The sequence below is a fragment of the Cheilinus undulatus genome, linkage group 4, assembly GCF_018320785.1.
Source record: "Cheilinus undulatus linkage group 4, ASM1832078v1, whole genome shotgun sequence".
Lineage (NCBI taxonomy): Eukaryota > Metazoa > Chordata > Actinopteri > Labriformes > Labridae > Cheilinus > Cheilinus undulatus.
In genome coordinates this window covers 52,397,233-52,412,902 of record NC_054868.1, presented here as the reverse complement: position 1 = coordinate 52,412,902, position 15,670 = coordinate 52,397,233, and the positions used below count along the sequence as shown (strand labels likewise).

The following is a 15,670-nucleotide window of genomic DNA, read 5'->3' as shown; positions in this document are numbered from 1 at the left end:
GCAAAATGTTCCTCAAAGTAAAACTGTGAAGGCTTTGAATCTCCTACCATCTCCATCCATAATATCAGGAAAAGATTCAGAGAATCTGGAGAAATCTCTGTGAGCAAAGGCACATGGATGAAGGTCAGTATTGGTGGCTGATGATCTTTGGGCCCTTAGGGGCCACTGCTTTAAAGTGAGGCATAATTCCGTACTGGAAATCACTGCAAGGGCTCAGGAGCACTCCAGAAACCCACAAATGACAGTTAAAGCTGAAACATGCAACAAATAAGCCAATTGTAAACAGGAACTAAACTTAAAACAAGCCTGCATTTCTGATGGCATGGGGGTTGCGTTGGCCTATAGGCAGCTTACACATCATCAATGCTGAAAAGTAGATACAGAGTTTAGAGCAACATATGCTCCCATCCATACAACATCTGTTTTAGAAAGACAATGCTAAACCACATGCCACATCCATCACATAGACAAAATGGAAAACTGTTCTGCGGTCAGATGAATCAGAATTTGAAATTCCTTTCAGAAACTACAGACGGTGTGTCCTGAGGACGAGTTTGTATTGTCTGTACTGTTGTTATGAGAAGAGGGGATGCTACCCAATGAGAACACAGCCTTGCCCCTACTTTTTTGAGCTGTGCCTCTGCTGTGAAATTCAAAATGACCCATTATTTCCATGAAATGCTTACATGTCTCAGTCTCGACATCTGGCATTGTTTTATGTCCTACTGTAAATCAAATATGAGTTTATAAGATTTGCAAATCGTTCCATTTTGCACAGTGTCTCAGCTTTTTTGGGAGTTGGGTTGTAACAAAATCACTGATTAGATCTTGCTTTATAAGACCGTCTATCCAGGCCAGCCTTATGTACAGTGCACAAGAGAGGGAGACCTCCAAACAACCTTTAAAAGTGTATGGTTTCCAGGACAAACTGTTGATCTCAGGGAACAGTTAAGAAATTAAACTTTTCACACATTTTTCATGTTACAGAGCAGCTTTAAATCCTCCCTCTGTTATCTCAACACTCTTTAAAGATACAGGAAAAGCCATGATAAAACTGAATCAGAATTAAGTGAAATTAGCCCGAGTAATAATGCCATTTCATATCCTCTTTAACCACCTGTTCCTCCTCCACATTTATGCCCATCCCTCCATCCATGTGGCTCCCTCTACAGGCCGCCTCTGTGCACTGCGGTCCAGGTTCAGCCGTTGCCAGGGGTGACTGCATTCTAGAGGTTTGGGTTGTCTGGCAGAAGCTGCTGGTTTCTGTCTCGCATGGATGAATACTGAAGCTCTGCTATCACCCTGAAAAAAGGAGCATGGGCTGAAAGAGAGAAAATGAATCACAAAATAGTCACATTTAAGCTTTATCTATAAATTTATCTGTGAAAAGAAATAAATCCTTGATGCTAAAAACTTTCTTAGAGCTCTCAAAAGTTAAATGAAGCAATTAATGCAATTAATCTTGACAGTCCTAATGATGAAGTCATAATTAGACGTACTGATAATGAAAAAAATCAAAATATTTACCCCCAGGTGGATCTTTTACCCTTTTATTCATTTTACAAATCAATTATTGTCAACATAATTTGGCTTTTTGGTTAAATTACAAAAAAATCTTTAATGTTGAAGTAAAAAAACAGATTTCTACAACGTAATATCAATAAAAATATGTGATGTCTGAGTAAATATCCACCCCCCTTAAAGTGTCCAACTGGTGCTGGCAACCATTACACCATGAAGACAAAAGAACTCTCAAAGCAACTCAGAGAAAAGGTTATTGAACTGCCTGGATCAGGCAGTTAAAAGTTTGAGCGTTTATATGTAACAAAGCTTGAAAATAGTGTCTGAGTGTCAGACTTCAGATCTCTCCTGGACCCGAGGCAGTCTGGGACTTATTCTGCTGAGGTCCGGTGTTTTGTGGGCCTGCATCGTGGTCTTTAGCTGGAGCAGTTAAAAAGCCATTGAGGGAATGAGGGGCTTGGCTGCCAGTACAGTGTCTGCTAATAAATGACCTCTTACTGGAATTAGCAACCAACCTGGGGAGGGTGGAGGAGAGGGATGGACGGAAACAAGGGAAGCCAGACAGGAAGAGAAAATGGAAGATGTAGGTTAAATTTAGCCTTCCCTTTCTGTGCCTCTTTTCCTGTTGTTAAAGTCTACTGGGTGTGTTTGTTGGTCATTTTCTCCTTTGAGTTGACTGAATCCATTCTAGGAGCCACAAGGCATTTTTTATAATCTTGACTGATTTTACAAGTGTTATAGATTCGTCACATAATGACAGTTAATGGCAGATTAGACCATTTTGTTTTATTCTGTGTGGTGTCCACAAATGACCGACACAGTAAATGCTAACAGATCCATTCACCAACAACCAGCCTCTGCACATAAAGAACAAGAAAACTCACACATTCAAAGGCTACTTCAGATGAGTTAAATGTAGCTAGATGCAAGCTACATGCAACAAACAATGCTCAGTAACTGCTTACTGTTAGCTTCCTGCTACATCTGTTGATGAGTGAACAAGCTAAATGTAGCTAGATGCAAGCTACATGCAACAAACAATGCTCAGTAACCGCTTACTGTTAGCTACCAGCTACATCTGTTGATGGGTGAACAAGCTAAATGTAGCTAGCTGATAGTTTCCAGCCACATCTGTGGATGAGTTAACAAGCTAAGTGTGGTTTGTTTTTTAGCTACCTGCCAGATCTGTTGATAGGAAAAACAGGCTGAAGGTGCCTATTAGCTACTTGCTACATTTGATTAAAAGTAAACAAGCTAAATGTGGCTAAAAGTTAGCTATGTGCTACATCTGTGGATGAGGAAACAGGCTAAAGGTGGCAGTTAGCTACCTACTACATCAGATTATAAGTAAACTAGCTAAATGTCGCTTGATGAAAGCTACCTGCTATATCTGTTGATGAATGAACAAGCAAAATGTAGCTAACTGTAAGCTACTTGCTACATCTGTTCACAAGTGAACAAGCTTAGTGTAGCTAGTGAATAGCTACCTGCTACATCTTTTGACACCTGTTGATGAAAAAACAGGCTGAAGGTGCTTATTAGCTACTTGCTACATTTGCTTAAAAGTAAAAAGCTAACAGCTGTGTGCTACATCTGTGGATGAGGAAACAGGCTAAAGGTGGCAGTTAGCCACCTACATCACATTCTAAGTAAACCTGATAAATGTGGTCACCAGTTAGCTACCTGCTTCATATGTTGATGTGAAAAATATCAACATGCCCATAAGCTACTTGCTACAGCCACTAAAAAGTAAACATGCTTTATGTGTTTCATTTAGTAAAGCTGGCAGCAGAAAAGTCATTGAACTGACCACACTCAGTCAGCACGAGAAATGATTTTGATGTCAAAACTCTGGTGGAAACACTCTTTCAGATGTTTTCCAACTGCCTCAAACGCTGCTACAAACTTTTACTTGAACTTTTTCTTTTTTTACTACATGTTTTTGTAATTGTTAAAGAAAGGATGCACTGCATTCTCCATCTTTTTGCACAGTGGGTTAAATCTTGTTGACAAAACTGACCTGCACACGTTTTATGAATGTGATGACTGACTGATGAAGTTGCTCTCTGTCTTTCCCTGCAGCATTCTGTCGTCAATGGGGTCTGATCTTGACTTGAAGACGCTACGAGCCGTCAGGGTGCTGCGGCCCCTCAAGCTGGTGTCTGGAATTCCCAGTAAGTCCTGTGCTTTGTGTTTCTTTGTGCACTATACAATGCCTTTATGTATGCTTTAACTCAGTGTTATTCAACCCTACTTAATTAAAGAGCCAAATTGTTGAGAAATACCTTTGCAAAAGCCACAATCTAAGTGGTGAAAAGTGGAAAAACAGCTTGAAGAAGCAATAACAATAAGTTAAAAGTGGCAAATAATGGTCAAAAATCAACAAAAATGGGTGAAGATGGGGAGGAAAAGGGTCAGAAAGTAGCAAAAATGGGTGAGAAGTGACAAAAAAAATGAGTTACAGGTAGTAAAAAAGGTCTCAAAGTGGCAAAAACATGTCAATAAAATAAGTGAAAAGTGACAAAAATTAGGAAAAGCAGTCAAGAGTGGCAAAAATGGGCAAAAATAGGAAACAAGTGGTATTTAATGGCAAAACGTAGCTTAAATGGGTGAAAAGTGATAAAAAAAAAAAAAAAGGTGAGAAAGGGCATAAATATGTGTTCCTGTAAAGCATCCTTGGGTTTCTTGAAAGGCGCTATCTGAATTCAAGATATTATTATTATTATTATTCATAAATAGGATAAAAGTGGTAAAATTTAGCTAAAAAGTTGCAAAAAAAGTGTGAATGGGGGGAGTAGGGAAAAAAGGTATTTAATGGCAAAGGGTAAGTTAAATTTTCCAAAAATGTGATAAAAGTGGCAATAATTGGAAAAAGTGGCAAAAATGGGCAATAAAGTAGGAAAAAAGTGGTATTTAATGGAAAAAGGTAGCTTAAATGGATGAAAAGTGGCATGAAATTGTGAAAAGGGCTAGAAATAGTGGAAAGGGGGCAAAAAAGTTTCCCTTTTTTAAGGTGGCTAAATGGGCAAAAACTAGGAAAAAAGTGGTATTTAATGACAAAAGGTAAATTAAGTGGATGAAAATGGGGAATTAAAAACTGGGAAAAAGGGCATGAATGGGATAAAATTGGTCAAATATAGCTAAAAAGTTGCAAAAAAGTGTGAAAAACGGGGGGGGGGGGGGGTATTTAATGGCAAAAGGTAAGTTAAATTTGCCAAAAAAATTGATAAAAGTGACAAAAAATGTGAAAAACTGGCAATAATTGGAAAAAGTGGCAAAAAAGGGGGAAAAAAGTAGGAAAAAGTGGTATTAAATGGCAAAAGGTAGCTTAAATGGATGAAAAGAAGGAAAAAATAGCGAAAAGGGCAAAAAATAGTGAAAAAGGGGCAAAAAAGGTCCCCCTTTTTTAAGGTTTTCTGGGGAAATAATATTTAAAATAAAGACATTAAAGAGCCAGAAATCATCACAAAGAACCACATGTGGCTCCAGAGCCACACGTTGAGTATCACTGGTTTAACTGGATGCTTTAATAATGATACCTAAAGTCTCTGTCCCCTTGTTTTGGTCAGTGTTTTGAAGCATGCCTTTTTTTCATACTTGGTTCATCTTTAATAATCCCGAACTGGGAAACTCGGTGTTCCAGTGTGGCTGAATGTCACACAGCGAGGGAGAAAAGCTGGTTTTAGTGGCCTTCATAATTTGCACTGTGGCCATCCCAGAGTGTTTTGATGGCAGCTCGCACCATTAACCAGGATGGCCACTTTTAACAGCTTTTCTTCCACATTTGGTGAATTTTATTCATGAAATGAAAACTCTGTTTTTCTGTTTAGTAAATACACAGTGTGGAGCATCGTTTTTATTGGTTGATAAAGAATACTACTTGTCACTTCTCCTCAACTTTTGTTATTTTGATTGAGAATGCCCTCACAGGACTGACACACTGTGCATTTAACTGTTTTATGTTCAACTGTAAAATAAGAGTAAATAAAAATAATGTTGCTACAAGTTTACTGCCTTTGCACTGCAGACTTTATCTTAAATCACACATCTTGCTGCAAAGGTTGGCTCCCTGTTCCTTCTGTAATTTTCTTTCCTTGTCCTCCAGGCCTGCAGGTGGTGCTCAAGTCCATCATGAAGGCTATGATCCCCCTGCTGCAGATCGGCCTGCTCTTGTTTGTGGCCATCCTCATGTTCGCCATCATCGGCCTGGAGTTCTACATGGGAAAGTTTCACAAAACATGCTACGACATAGCCACAAGTACGGACACTGGGAGTGAATTAATCACCATTCATCCATATTATGAACAATTTTTCAACCCTCAGTTCATGAAGTATTCACCCCCCTCCACTTTTTCTGTTTTATGTTGCAACCTGATGTTACAGTGCAAAAAGATTTGATTCTCCTAACTATACACTTAGTATCCCATCATGACAAAGTGAAAACAGAATTTCAGTGGCTTTTACTTCGTCACGCACCAGCCAGCTGACGGCCAGCTGATCCCGCCAGCTCCCACAGCCAATCACAGCTCTTTCTCTCAACACAGATGTGTATTTAAACACAACGTACTTCTCACTAATCCCTGCTTGCATTAGTGCTTCACCTCCTCCACCCCAGCCTCCTCCTTTTTAGCATAAAGCTTGTTGCACCCTCTTTGTGAATTCATGCTTCTATGGATTAATTGCATTTGAACTAATTTTATTTGTATTTCTTACACATTGTCATTACTGTATCCAACCATATGAGGGGTTCTAGCGTGCAGCTTGACTAACCCAGGGAAAATCTTTAGAGCAGAGTCGTCTTCGCTAAAAAAAACTGTAGATCTATTTTGCAATAAAATGGTAAAATGTGTGATAGTGTTCCTTGTTGAGCTGCATTTATGTTGTCTAACAAGTCAAATTGCCTCCTGTGTCTTCGACTGTCAGCGTCTTGCATGAGTAAGGAATGAGTCACATCTTCTCAGTTAACTCTGGTTATATATAACCGGTGTTATAAGTTCATCCCACTGCTAACTCTCTCATCCTCTCTCTCTCACCAGATGAGATTGTGGACGAGTTAGCGTGTGGAACAGCAGAACCATCCCGACTGTGTCAAAACGGTAGCGAGTGTAAAGACGGCTGGCTTGGACCCAACGACGGCATCACCCAGTTCGACAACATCCTGTTCGCCGTGCTCACTGTCTTCCAGTGCATCACCATGGAGGGATGGACCGACATGCTCTACCATGTACGCCATCCTGTCTCTCTAACTATATATGATAGTAATCAGTGAGCATTAAATCAACTGAAGGCTTCTCAAAGATGATTATCACCCTCATATATAAGGAAGGAATCTCCATCCTAAGAAAGGCTCTATGACAGTGGTTTTCAAAGTGTGAGGCGGGCCTCCCCTGGGGGGCGCCACAGAGCTTCAGGGGAGGCGCGGAACCATTAACCAGAAAAAAGGCGATTTGCTTTGCAAACCTCTGCTGTGCATGGAGCAAAATGGATAGACTTATAGTTATTATAGGGACTATGCTATAGAGCAGTGTTACTCAACCAAAGAGCCAAATTGTTGAAAAATACCTTTGCAAGAGCCCCAATCTAAGAGGTGAAAAGTGGCAAAAACAGCTTGAAGTAGTAATAAAAATAGGTTAAAGGTGGCAAATTGGACAAAAAGCAGAAAAAAAGGGCAATAATGGGGAGAAAAAGTGGGAAAATGGTCAGTTAGTAGTAGAAATGGGTGAGAAATGACAAAAAAATGAGTGGAAAGTGACTTTAATGGGCAAAAGGCAGTCAAGACTGGAAAAAATGGGCAAAAAAAGAGGAAACAAGTGGTATGTAATGGCAAAAGGTAGCTTAAATGGACAAAAAGTCACAAAAATGTAAAAAAAAAAAAAAAAAAATTCCCTTTTTTTTTTCCATGTCCCTTAAAAACAATTTTTTCTCCCATAATTTTTTTTCTCCCATGTCCCTTAAGGGGCTCCATAGGAACCAGCTTTTCGGGTTCTGAACCTTTTTACCCACGCCAATGAAATCGGCAGGGGTTATGTAAAGGGTCCCATATCTTTGTTTCTTTGTTTGTATGTGTATGAGATAACTCGAGAACGGAAAGTTGGATCTTCACCAAACTTTCGGGGAATATTGGGATAGTGGCAGGGAAGAATAGATTAGATTTTGGTGATGATTCGCGCACCCGCTCGGTTTTTCTCGGACTTTGTCATTTTGAACACCATAGTACTCAATGGGAGTGTGAGTTCCTCGGTGGCACTGCCTAGACGTGGCTCTGCCGCCTCAGACAGCCATTCTAGTTTTTTATTTGTTGTTGTTGTTGTTGTTTGTTTGGACGCATCGGCCAGTTCAAAATTAGGGTTGGGAACCAGCACAGAGCCCTGCCGGTCTGAAAGGCCTCTGAGGCACACCTTTGGTTGCAGTGAGGGAAGAAGAGGTGCAGCAGGCTTCTTGGAAAGATAAAAGTGTAGCTTGAAGATGAGGGTGTGGATCGATGTTTTTACCAACTACAGCAGGCCGGGCCCAACCTTATCATGTCTTTGCAGACTTCTCAACAAACCACTGCTCCACTGAAACCTCACTGACCTGAACAACAGAGCGGTTTGGATGCCCCCTTTTCTTTGCAGTGTCAAACATTACACTATTTATTCTGTTCCAAAGTTAATCTAGCATCATGAGGCACAGATCTTACCCAGTGCCTCACAGTTGTAAGTTTATGTTGTCTTGATATCAGCAGAGCTCTCTGTCTTCCTCCTGGTCTGTATCAGGTTTGCATGCATGCTTTTGAGGCACAGTGATATACTCTTGGGGACGTGTGGGTTTGTATTGTGATCAGCTTGAATTTCATTCAGCTAAATGAGGCATAAAATAGTTTGAGATTTGATTCAAAACACCATTTATTCATCCTCCTGTCCTCTCTCTTTATCATCCTCTACTTTACTTTCTTTATCCGGCTCCTCATCTGTCTTTTTCTCTCTCTCCGCCTCCTTCTCTATTCTGGTCCGTCTCGCTCTATATTTAACATCTTTTCTGATGGATGGAGGCCGACTTCCACTCTCACACTGGCAGTCAGGAGGAAACCAATGAAAGTTTAATAGAGAACGGGCTGCTCGCACTGTACCACGCCGTATAAAAAGTGAACAAACTCGCTAAGCGCTTGAGCAGCAGATAATCATCAGCTGATAGTTCCATTTAGATCTTCCACGGGTCACAGCCTCACTATCTCCCCCGCTAACCTGATTCCTCTGATTGTCAGCTGGAGTGGAGTGAAGGGAGTGTGTGCCAGTTCCTTTTTGACGTCACTGAGTGCAGTAAATGTTTAGGAGAGCAGAAGATGTCGTAGCGGCACACGGTGCATGTCGTGCATCTCTGCACGCAAACACAACATCTTCACTTTGAGGTCAGGACTGAGATGGAAAATGGGTCACCGCTGAGCCAGCAGGAATACTTTGGGTGTCTCTGGTCATTGTGCAGCACAGGGAAGGTGCCAGCGTCTATCAGGAACATCTTTGTGTCTTTAGTTAGTCATGCCTTCTGTTCTCCAGAACAGGGGGTTTCAAAGTGGGGTTTGTGACCCCCAGTAAGGTCACTTGGAGGAACCGTGGGGTCACAAGAACTTATGGAGAGAAGGAGAGAGAAAAGAACACAACATCGATAAACTAATGCTATCAGTGCTAACAAAAACATGTTTCTTCTTCCCTGTTTCTGTGCTCTTTTATCAGTGATAGTCCTAAGAAAGTACAAAAAACCTCTGAAGGCTTTAAGACGGAACATTAAAGAACAGGAAACATGATTGGTTTTAGTCTCGATTCTTGTGAAACAACTTACTAAACACTGTTGGAAGAAGACACGTCATCAAATCCATCACTATCTTCATTATTGTCAATAGTTCTGTAGGATTTACTCAGAAATAATGATTTAATTCAGGTCTACGGAAGGAAATTAGGGCCAAAAATGTTGTTGTGGGGTTTTCTAGACTTATTTTGGGGAAAAATAGTCAGAATTATTAAAGTCCAAATTCTAGGAATAGTAAGACTGCAGAGATTAAAGTCAGATTTATTAAAGTCAGATATCTCAATACAAAGTCAGGTTTCTGAGATTAAAGTCAGATTTATTATATAAAAGTCAGATTTATTATATAAAAGTCAGATTTATGATAATAAAGTCAGATTTATTATATAAAAGTCAGATTTATTAGAATAAAGTCAGATTTATTATATTAAAGTCAGATTTATCATAATAAAATCACATTTATCAGAATAAAGTCAGATTTATTAGAACAGAGTCAGAATTATTATATTAAAGTCAGATTTATTAAAGTCAGATGTCTCAATATAAAGTCAGGTTTCTGAGATTAAAGTCGGAATTCAGAGATTAAAGTCAGATTTATTAGAATAAAGTCAGATTTATTAGAATAAAGTCAGGGTTATTAGAATAAAGTCAGATTTATTAGAATAAAGTCAGATTTATTAGAATAAAGTCAGATTTATTAGAATAAAGTCAGGATTATTAGAATAAAGTCAGGTTGATTAAAGACAGATTTATTAGATTAAAATCAGACTTATAGATTGAAGTCAGATTAAATAGATTAAAGACAGATTTGTTAAAGTCAGATATTAAAAAGATTAAAGTCAGATTTATTAGAATAAATTCAGATTTGTTAGAATAATGTCAGATTTATTATATTAAAGTCTCATATCTCAGTATAAACTCAGGTTTCTGAGATTAATTCAGAATTCAGAGATTAAAGTCAGATTTATTATAGTCAGATATCAGTAAATAAAGTCAGGTTTTCTAGATTAAAGTCAAAATTAAGAGATTAAAGTCAAATTAATTAGATTAAAGTCAGATTAATTAGATGAAAAACCGATTTATTATATTAAAGTCAGTTTATTTTATGATCAAAGTCAGAGATCTGTGAGTAAAATCAGTTATTTGAGAATACATTCAGAATTCAAAGATTATAGTCAGTTTTTTTTTAATATTAAAGTCAGAGTTATGGGATTCAAATCAGAATTCAAACATCATAGTCAGATTTTCTTAGGATTAAAGTCAGACCCTCAAAATCAAGTCAGGTTTCTGAGATTCACGTCAGCATTCAGAGATTAAATACAACTTTTTAAAATCAAAGTCAGAATTCTCAGTTTAAAGATTACATTCTGAATGTTTAATTTATTCTGAATTAAAGTGAGGACTGTTTTTTTTTAGATTAAAGTCAGAATTCTGAGATCAGTGTCAGATTTTTTAGATTAAAGTCACGGATCTGAGATTTAAGTCAGATAGTTGAGAATAAAGTCAGAATTATAACAATGAAAGTCAGAACTCTCAGAGAAAAAGAGAGATTTTTCAGATTAAGGTCAGAATTTGAAGCTAAATGTCAGAATTCTGCATGAAAAAGTCGATTTTACAGTTGAAGGCATAATCTGAAGAATGAAGTGAGAATTCTGAGAAAAAATCAGGTGAAGAAGCTGGATCTAAAAAATAGAAGTAGTAGTTCAAATCCTGTTTTGTAATGGTCTATAATTAATGCATTCTTATTTTTAATCACATGACTTTTTTCCCCCTAGCCCACTGAGGTTAATCCACATCAGCGTCTGCCTGCAGCCACAGGGGTGTAAAAAAGTCGAAGCACACACGAGGACACGGGCTTAAAAAGGAACGGGGGATTACATTTCATGTCACTGTGATGGTTTCACACTATTCCTGGTGGGGGTAATGTGCAAACAAAACCAGCGAAGAAGAAGGCGACAGCCAGGAAACAAACAAGAGTTTCAATAATGTAAGGTTTAAAATATTCAAGGAGTCGTTTTTGCAAATGTTTTACCAGGAAGAAAGAGTGCTCAACATCTTCGCCAGAACTCGAGGATAGCCAGAGAGTGTGGAGAAGAAAGTAAGAGTAAACAGGAGGCAGGTTCCTCCTAAAAAGGAAAATCTCAAACAATGTCATCCTGGACTAACTGTTTAAATAAAAAGCAATTACAAATCAACCCCATCAACATTTCATGTGTCAAATTTCTCTGTTCAGGTCGTCTTCTACAAACAGGACAGTGTAGCAGGGCATTTTTAATGTAACAGATGATCTGTTCTAACACTTCCTGTCTGTTTCCTCAGAGTAACGATGTGGAGGGCAGCGCCTGGAACTGGATGTACTACATCCCCCTCATCATCATTGGCTCCTTCTTCATGCTCAACCTGGTGCTGGGTGTTCTCTCAGGGTAAGACTTCTGGGTCTCTGGGACACGTTCAAGTCAGCTTTCAACGCTAGCGTCGTAGAATGCAGCCCTGGCACATCTGGTACTTACACCAGAGGTTGTTATTCAGCTCACATCTGTGAAATTAAAGGAAACCAGCAGACTATCGTTTTTGCATCAGTTTGACTGAATCATTGATGCTTTATTAAATCTAACTATTGATTAAACAGGTTTATTTGTCAGTGTAGTAGTAGATGTTGTATTGTTTCGTACACATACGTGTTTTATCGATTTTTCCAGCCACTTCAGGTGTCTTCTTTGCTTTGTACATAAACTATACCGTTGTCATCAGCTTTCCCATTAGTTCAGCAGTAATATAGATGTTTATCACTCAGGAGACCAGGGTTCATGTCCCTGCTTTTTTTTTTTATAATTATTGATTTCTATATGGTTTCTTTTTTTTAAGACGAGATAAAAACAACCCAGACTGGATAGTTTTAATCAAAACTGCTGTTATCTCAGGACATACAGAGTTAATTTCACTGTGACAGATTCGATGGTTTAGTGCTTCTTGTAGTTTTTGTCCTGAGAATTAAAAAAAATGTCCGATATGTCAACAGTGAATTTGCCAAAGAGAGGGAGCGAGTGGAGAACAGGAGTGAGTTCCTGAAGCTGAGGCGACAGCAGCAGATTGAGAGAGAGCTCAACGGATACCTAGAGTGGATCTGCAAAGCCGGTCAGCGCACACACACACTCCAGATACACACACTCCAGGTTCACATGTAGAAACAAACACAGTGTGTGTGTAACATTCCTGCTCCAGACATCTAACCTTGTGCGACGTATTCTCTTGAACAGAGGAGGTGATTCTGGCAGAGGATGACACCACAGGGAACTTTGATGGTAACTTCTCCCTTATCTTTGATTTCACATTATTGTGTTTTAGACTAATAAGTGAACCATGCATGCAAAAAACAGAGAGCCTGATATACAAAGGAAAGCTTAGCTTTTACGCCCCAAACGAGTCAAAACAATACAGGACACATGCAGAAGGTTTAATACACTCCTGTCAGTGGTGCAGAGCAAACAGCCTGTCTGTGCACCAGGGTTTACATGCATTAAATAGGCCATTATTAGAGATGTTCTGATACCAGGGTGTGGACTTTCTGGACTGACTGTGCAGACTAGCAAATTATTTCAGAGCTATTTTTGAATGTGGCACAGCGAATAGAATCATAATGTACAGCCTGCCATTGGCTGACAGGCCCTCACAAAGAGTAAACAATATGGCGGTTATCATTCAAGCTAGCGGTAATAAGTTATTGTAACTGGATTGAAATGCATGAAAAGACATTGGTTATCAGGTTTACTCGTGTATATTAAATCATTTAAGTCCCAAAAAGTCACATGAGTTCCAGGCTCACTGAAAATGCTGCTGCAAGGGATTCAAAGGCATCAATAGTGTCAATGGGAAGGTACAACGGCTAGCTTCAAGAGAAAAACCAAGTAAGAGGCAAGGATTTATAGTTCAAAAGTTTTTAAGTTAGACAGTGTTGGGCTGGAAGGTGTTTTAATGATCACATTTAGAGAAAAACTATCACACAGCCTCCATTCTCTGCTGCTGCAGTTGGTCCTTTGGTTCTTCTTTGCTGCTCTAAAAGTGGTAGCTCGTGCATGCAGTGTTTTTCGGCAGCAGAGAATTGATTTCTGGTTTATAGTGCTAACATTTTAACCTGACACGTCAGATGGATTTGTTTCACACATCCATCTGGGAAAGATTCAATAGGAAACATTTGAGAAAAGGCAGAGGATTTGAAAAAAATTTCAGAGTGTGATTGGATGAACGTTCTGTCTGTCACATCTCTACGGGCCAATCAGAGCATCAAAACACGTGACGTAGCTGCCAACGTGCTGTGCGTGTGGAGCTACTGAGAAATAACGCGAAACATGGCGACTATAGACATGCAAGTACTCGACTTTTGTCGTTTTTGAAAACAACTCACTGCTGTTCTTTGTCCTTTTTTTTTAATGAAGAAATGTCATCACGTTCTGATAAAACTGGCGCTTTAGCAGCATCCACGCTAATCTCTTCCTCCATAACTGCACCAGCTCTTGTTGCTGCTTGTTTGAGTCACGACTCTGCTGCGCCTGAAAGTACTGCCCTTGTCGCTGATTGGTCCTCTCACTTTCTAACTGGGCCCAAACGGTTCAGATGGGAGCTTAACAAAATGGATTCGCCAGTGCGAAACAAGGAAATGGGTGTATCCATCTGCTTTGCAAGGTTACTAACATTTAGCATGGCTAAACAAAGCAAAATATAAAGCTTAACCAAACGGTATCTGATCGTTGCATAAACTCGTGTTTCAAAGCCTGCATTTTAAGCAGTACTGGACGAATTTCCAACACTGATATTGGAATCGGAACAACTCTATCATTATGCAGGAATTTCGAGACAATGTCTCTCCTTTCTTTACATTTTGCAATCAATGCAAAAAATGTCCAGTAAGTTTTTGGTTTAATGCATTTAAAAGCAGTTCAAAATTACGTATTTGCATTTAAGTTTAAAAATATAAATGCTATAATAGACTAGGATGGAAGCTGTATTTGTTTCTTACTTAAATCATGAATATTTGTAACCAATAAATTGAGAGTAATCTGCGTTCTGTAAAAAGTTTCCCCTCCCTGGTCTAAATGTTCCTTTGCAAATGCCTGAATGTCCTCATCAGTGTTTTCAATCACAGCTTTTATTACAAGAACATGTCCGTCTCTGCAGGAAAATCATGCAATAGATGTATTCTCTCTGGATTCTCTGGGGTTAAAATAAGAACGTAATACATCTGCAAATAACAGAGTAATGAAGGGATCATTATAGAGAGACATGAACAGACTAAATCTGTTTTTACCTGTTAGGTTCGAGACGAAGGCCGACCCTCAAAACCAAAAACAACAAGACAGAGCTGCTGAACCCAGAGGAGGGAGAGGACAACATGGGGGACGCCGTAGGTAAGAATCAGAATGGACTACCTGAAGCCTCTTTGACTATTTTTGATCTGCCTAAGCTGGGTTAGACTTGCAAAAAGTGTTTAGATAACATGTTCATTTAAGGGTCACAAAATGCTAATCATACTGGTGTTTTTCTAAATTGCTTCTACCAGTCTGTGAATAGTCTTTAACCCTTTACCTACTGAGTTTAAAATGGCGATTTGGACATTTTTTGTTATCATTGCTGTAAGTTTAAAAGCTTTGGTCCATTTTGTCCCAGGAGTACTTGAACTTGACTTTTCAACATCTGGTTAATGATTATTGCACATTATATGGCATTGTCAGCATTTTAAAAGAAGAACAATACAAAAGTGCTGTTTTGGTATGACTGCCCATGTCATATGGTTGTGAGTACCATAATGAGCCATATATGTACGCATGGCCACAATTCTCAGCTTTCCAACACCGTTGGAATTTTTCTGATTGGACAAACTTTGAAGGAGTTACGGTAATAATACTACGGACGTATTAAACATAGTGCCGGTGCTATGTCAGTAGGTAAAGGGTTAAAAGGTTTTAGCAGCAGTAATATCCTCAAACCTTTTTGCTTTTACATCCACAGACTTTTAAAAACAGGGCGGAGATAAAGGGAGGGTGAGGGGTCTCGTACTGGCAAAGTTGAGGGATCAAAACACCATCGATCTCTCGCTGCTCTGCCTCTGGAGCGAACTTTTCTTCTTCATGTGTTTTCATATGCCAGACCAGCAACTTCCTCTTCTTCGTCAGTGGTTTAATAGCAGTTAGCAAACATTTAACCAGCTTATGCCATCTGGATTGGCTTTAAATAAACGTATTATTTCCACCCCCCTCTTTTACTGATGGAACATATTCATCATAAGGACTAACATTGTTCAATATAAAAATGTGTAATGAAATATATACCAAGGACTTGTGCTGACAAATGAATAATTTCAGCTAAAGCCTCACAT

At 39.0% G+C, this 15,670-nt stretch overlaps 1 protein-coding gene across 2 annotated transcripts in view; it reads left to right on the top strand.

The window, feature by feature from the left end:
* cacna1ab (calcium channel, voltage-dependent, P/Q type, alpha 1A subunit, b) overlaps positions 1-15,670 on the top strand; it is a 332,264-nt gene that overhangs the window by 184,103 nt on the left and 132,491 nt on the right. For both annotated transcript variants that reach the window (XM_041785844.1, XM_041785845.1), the window contains exons 6-12: positions 3,604-3,695; positions 5,627-5,779; positions 6,558-6,745; positions 11,620-11,723; positions 12,320-12,435; positions 12,558-12,602; positions 14,610-14,702. In XM_041785844.1, coding sequence (XP_041641778.1) covers positions 3,604-3,695; positions 5,627-5,779; positions 6,558-6,745; positions 11,620-11,723; positions 12,320-12,435; positions 12,558-12,602; positions 14,610-14,702 — 791 coding nt within the window. The remainder of the gene's footprint in view (positions 1-3,603; positions 3,696-5,626; positions 5,780-6,557; positions 6,746-11,619; positions 11,724-12,319; positions 12,436-12,557; positions 12,603-14,609; positions 14,703-15,670) is intronic.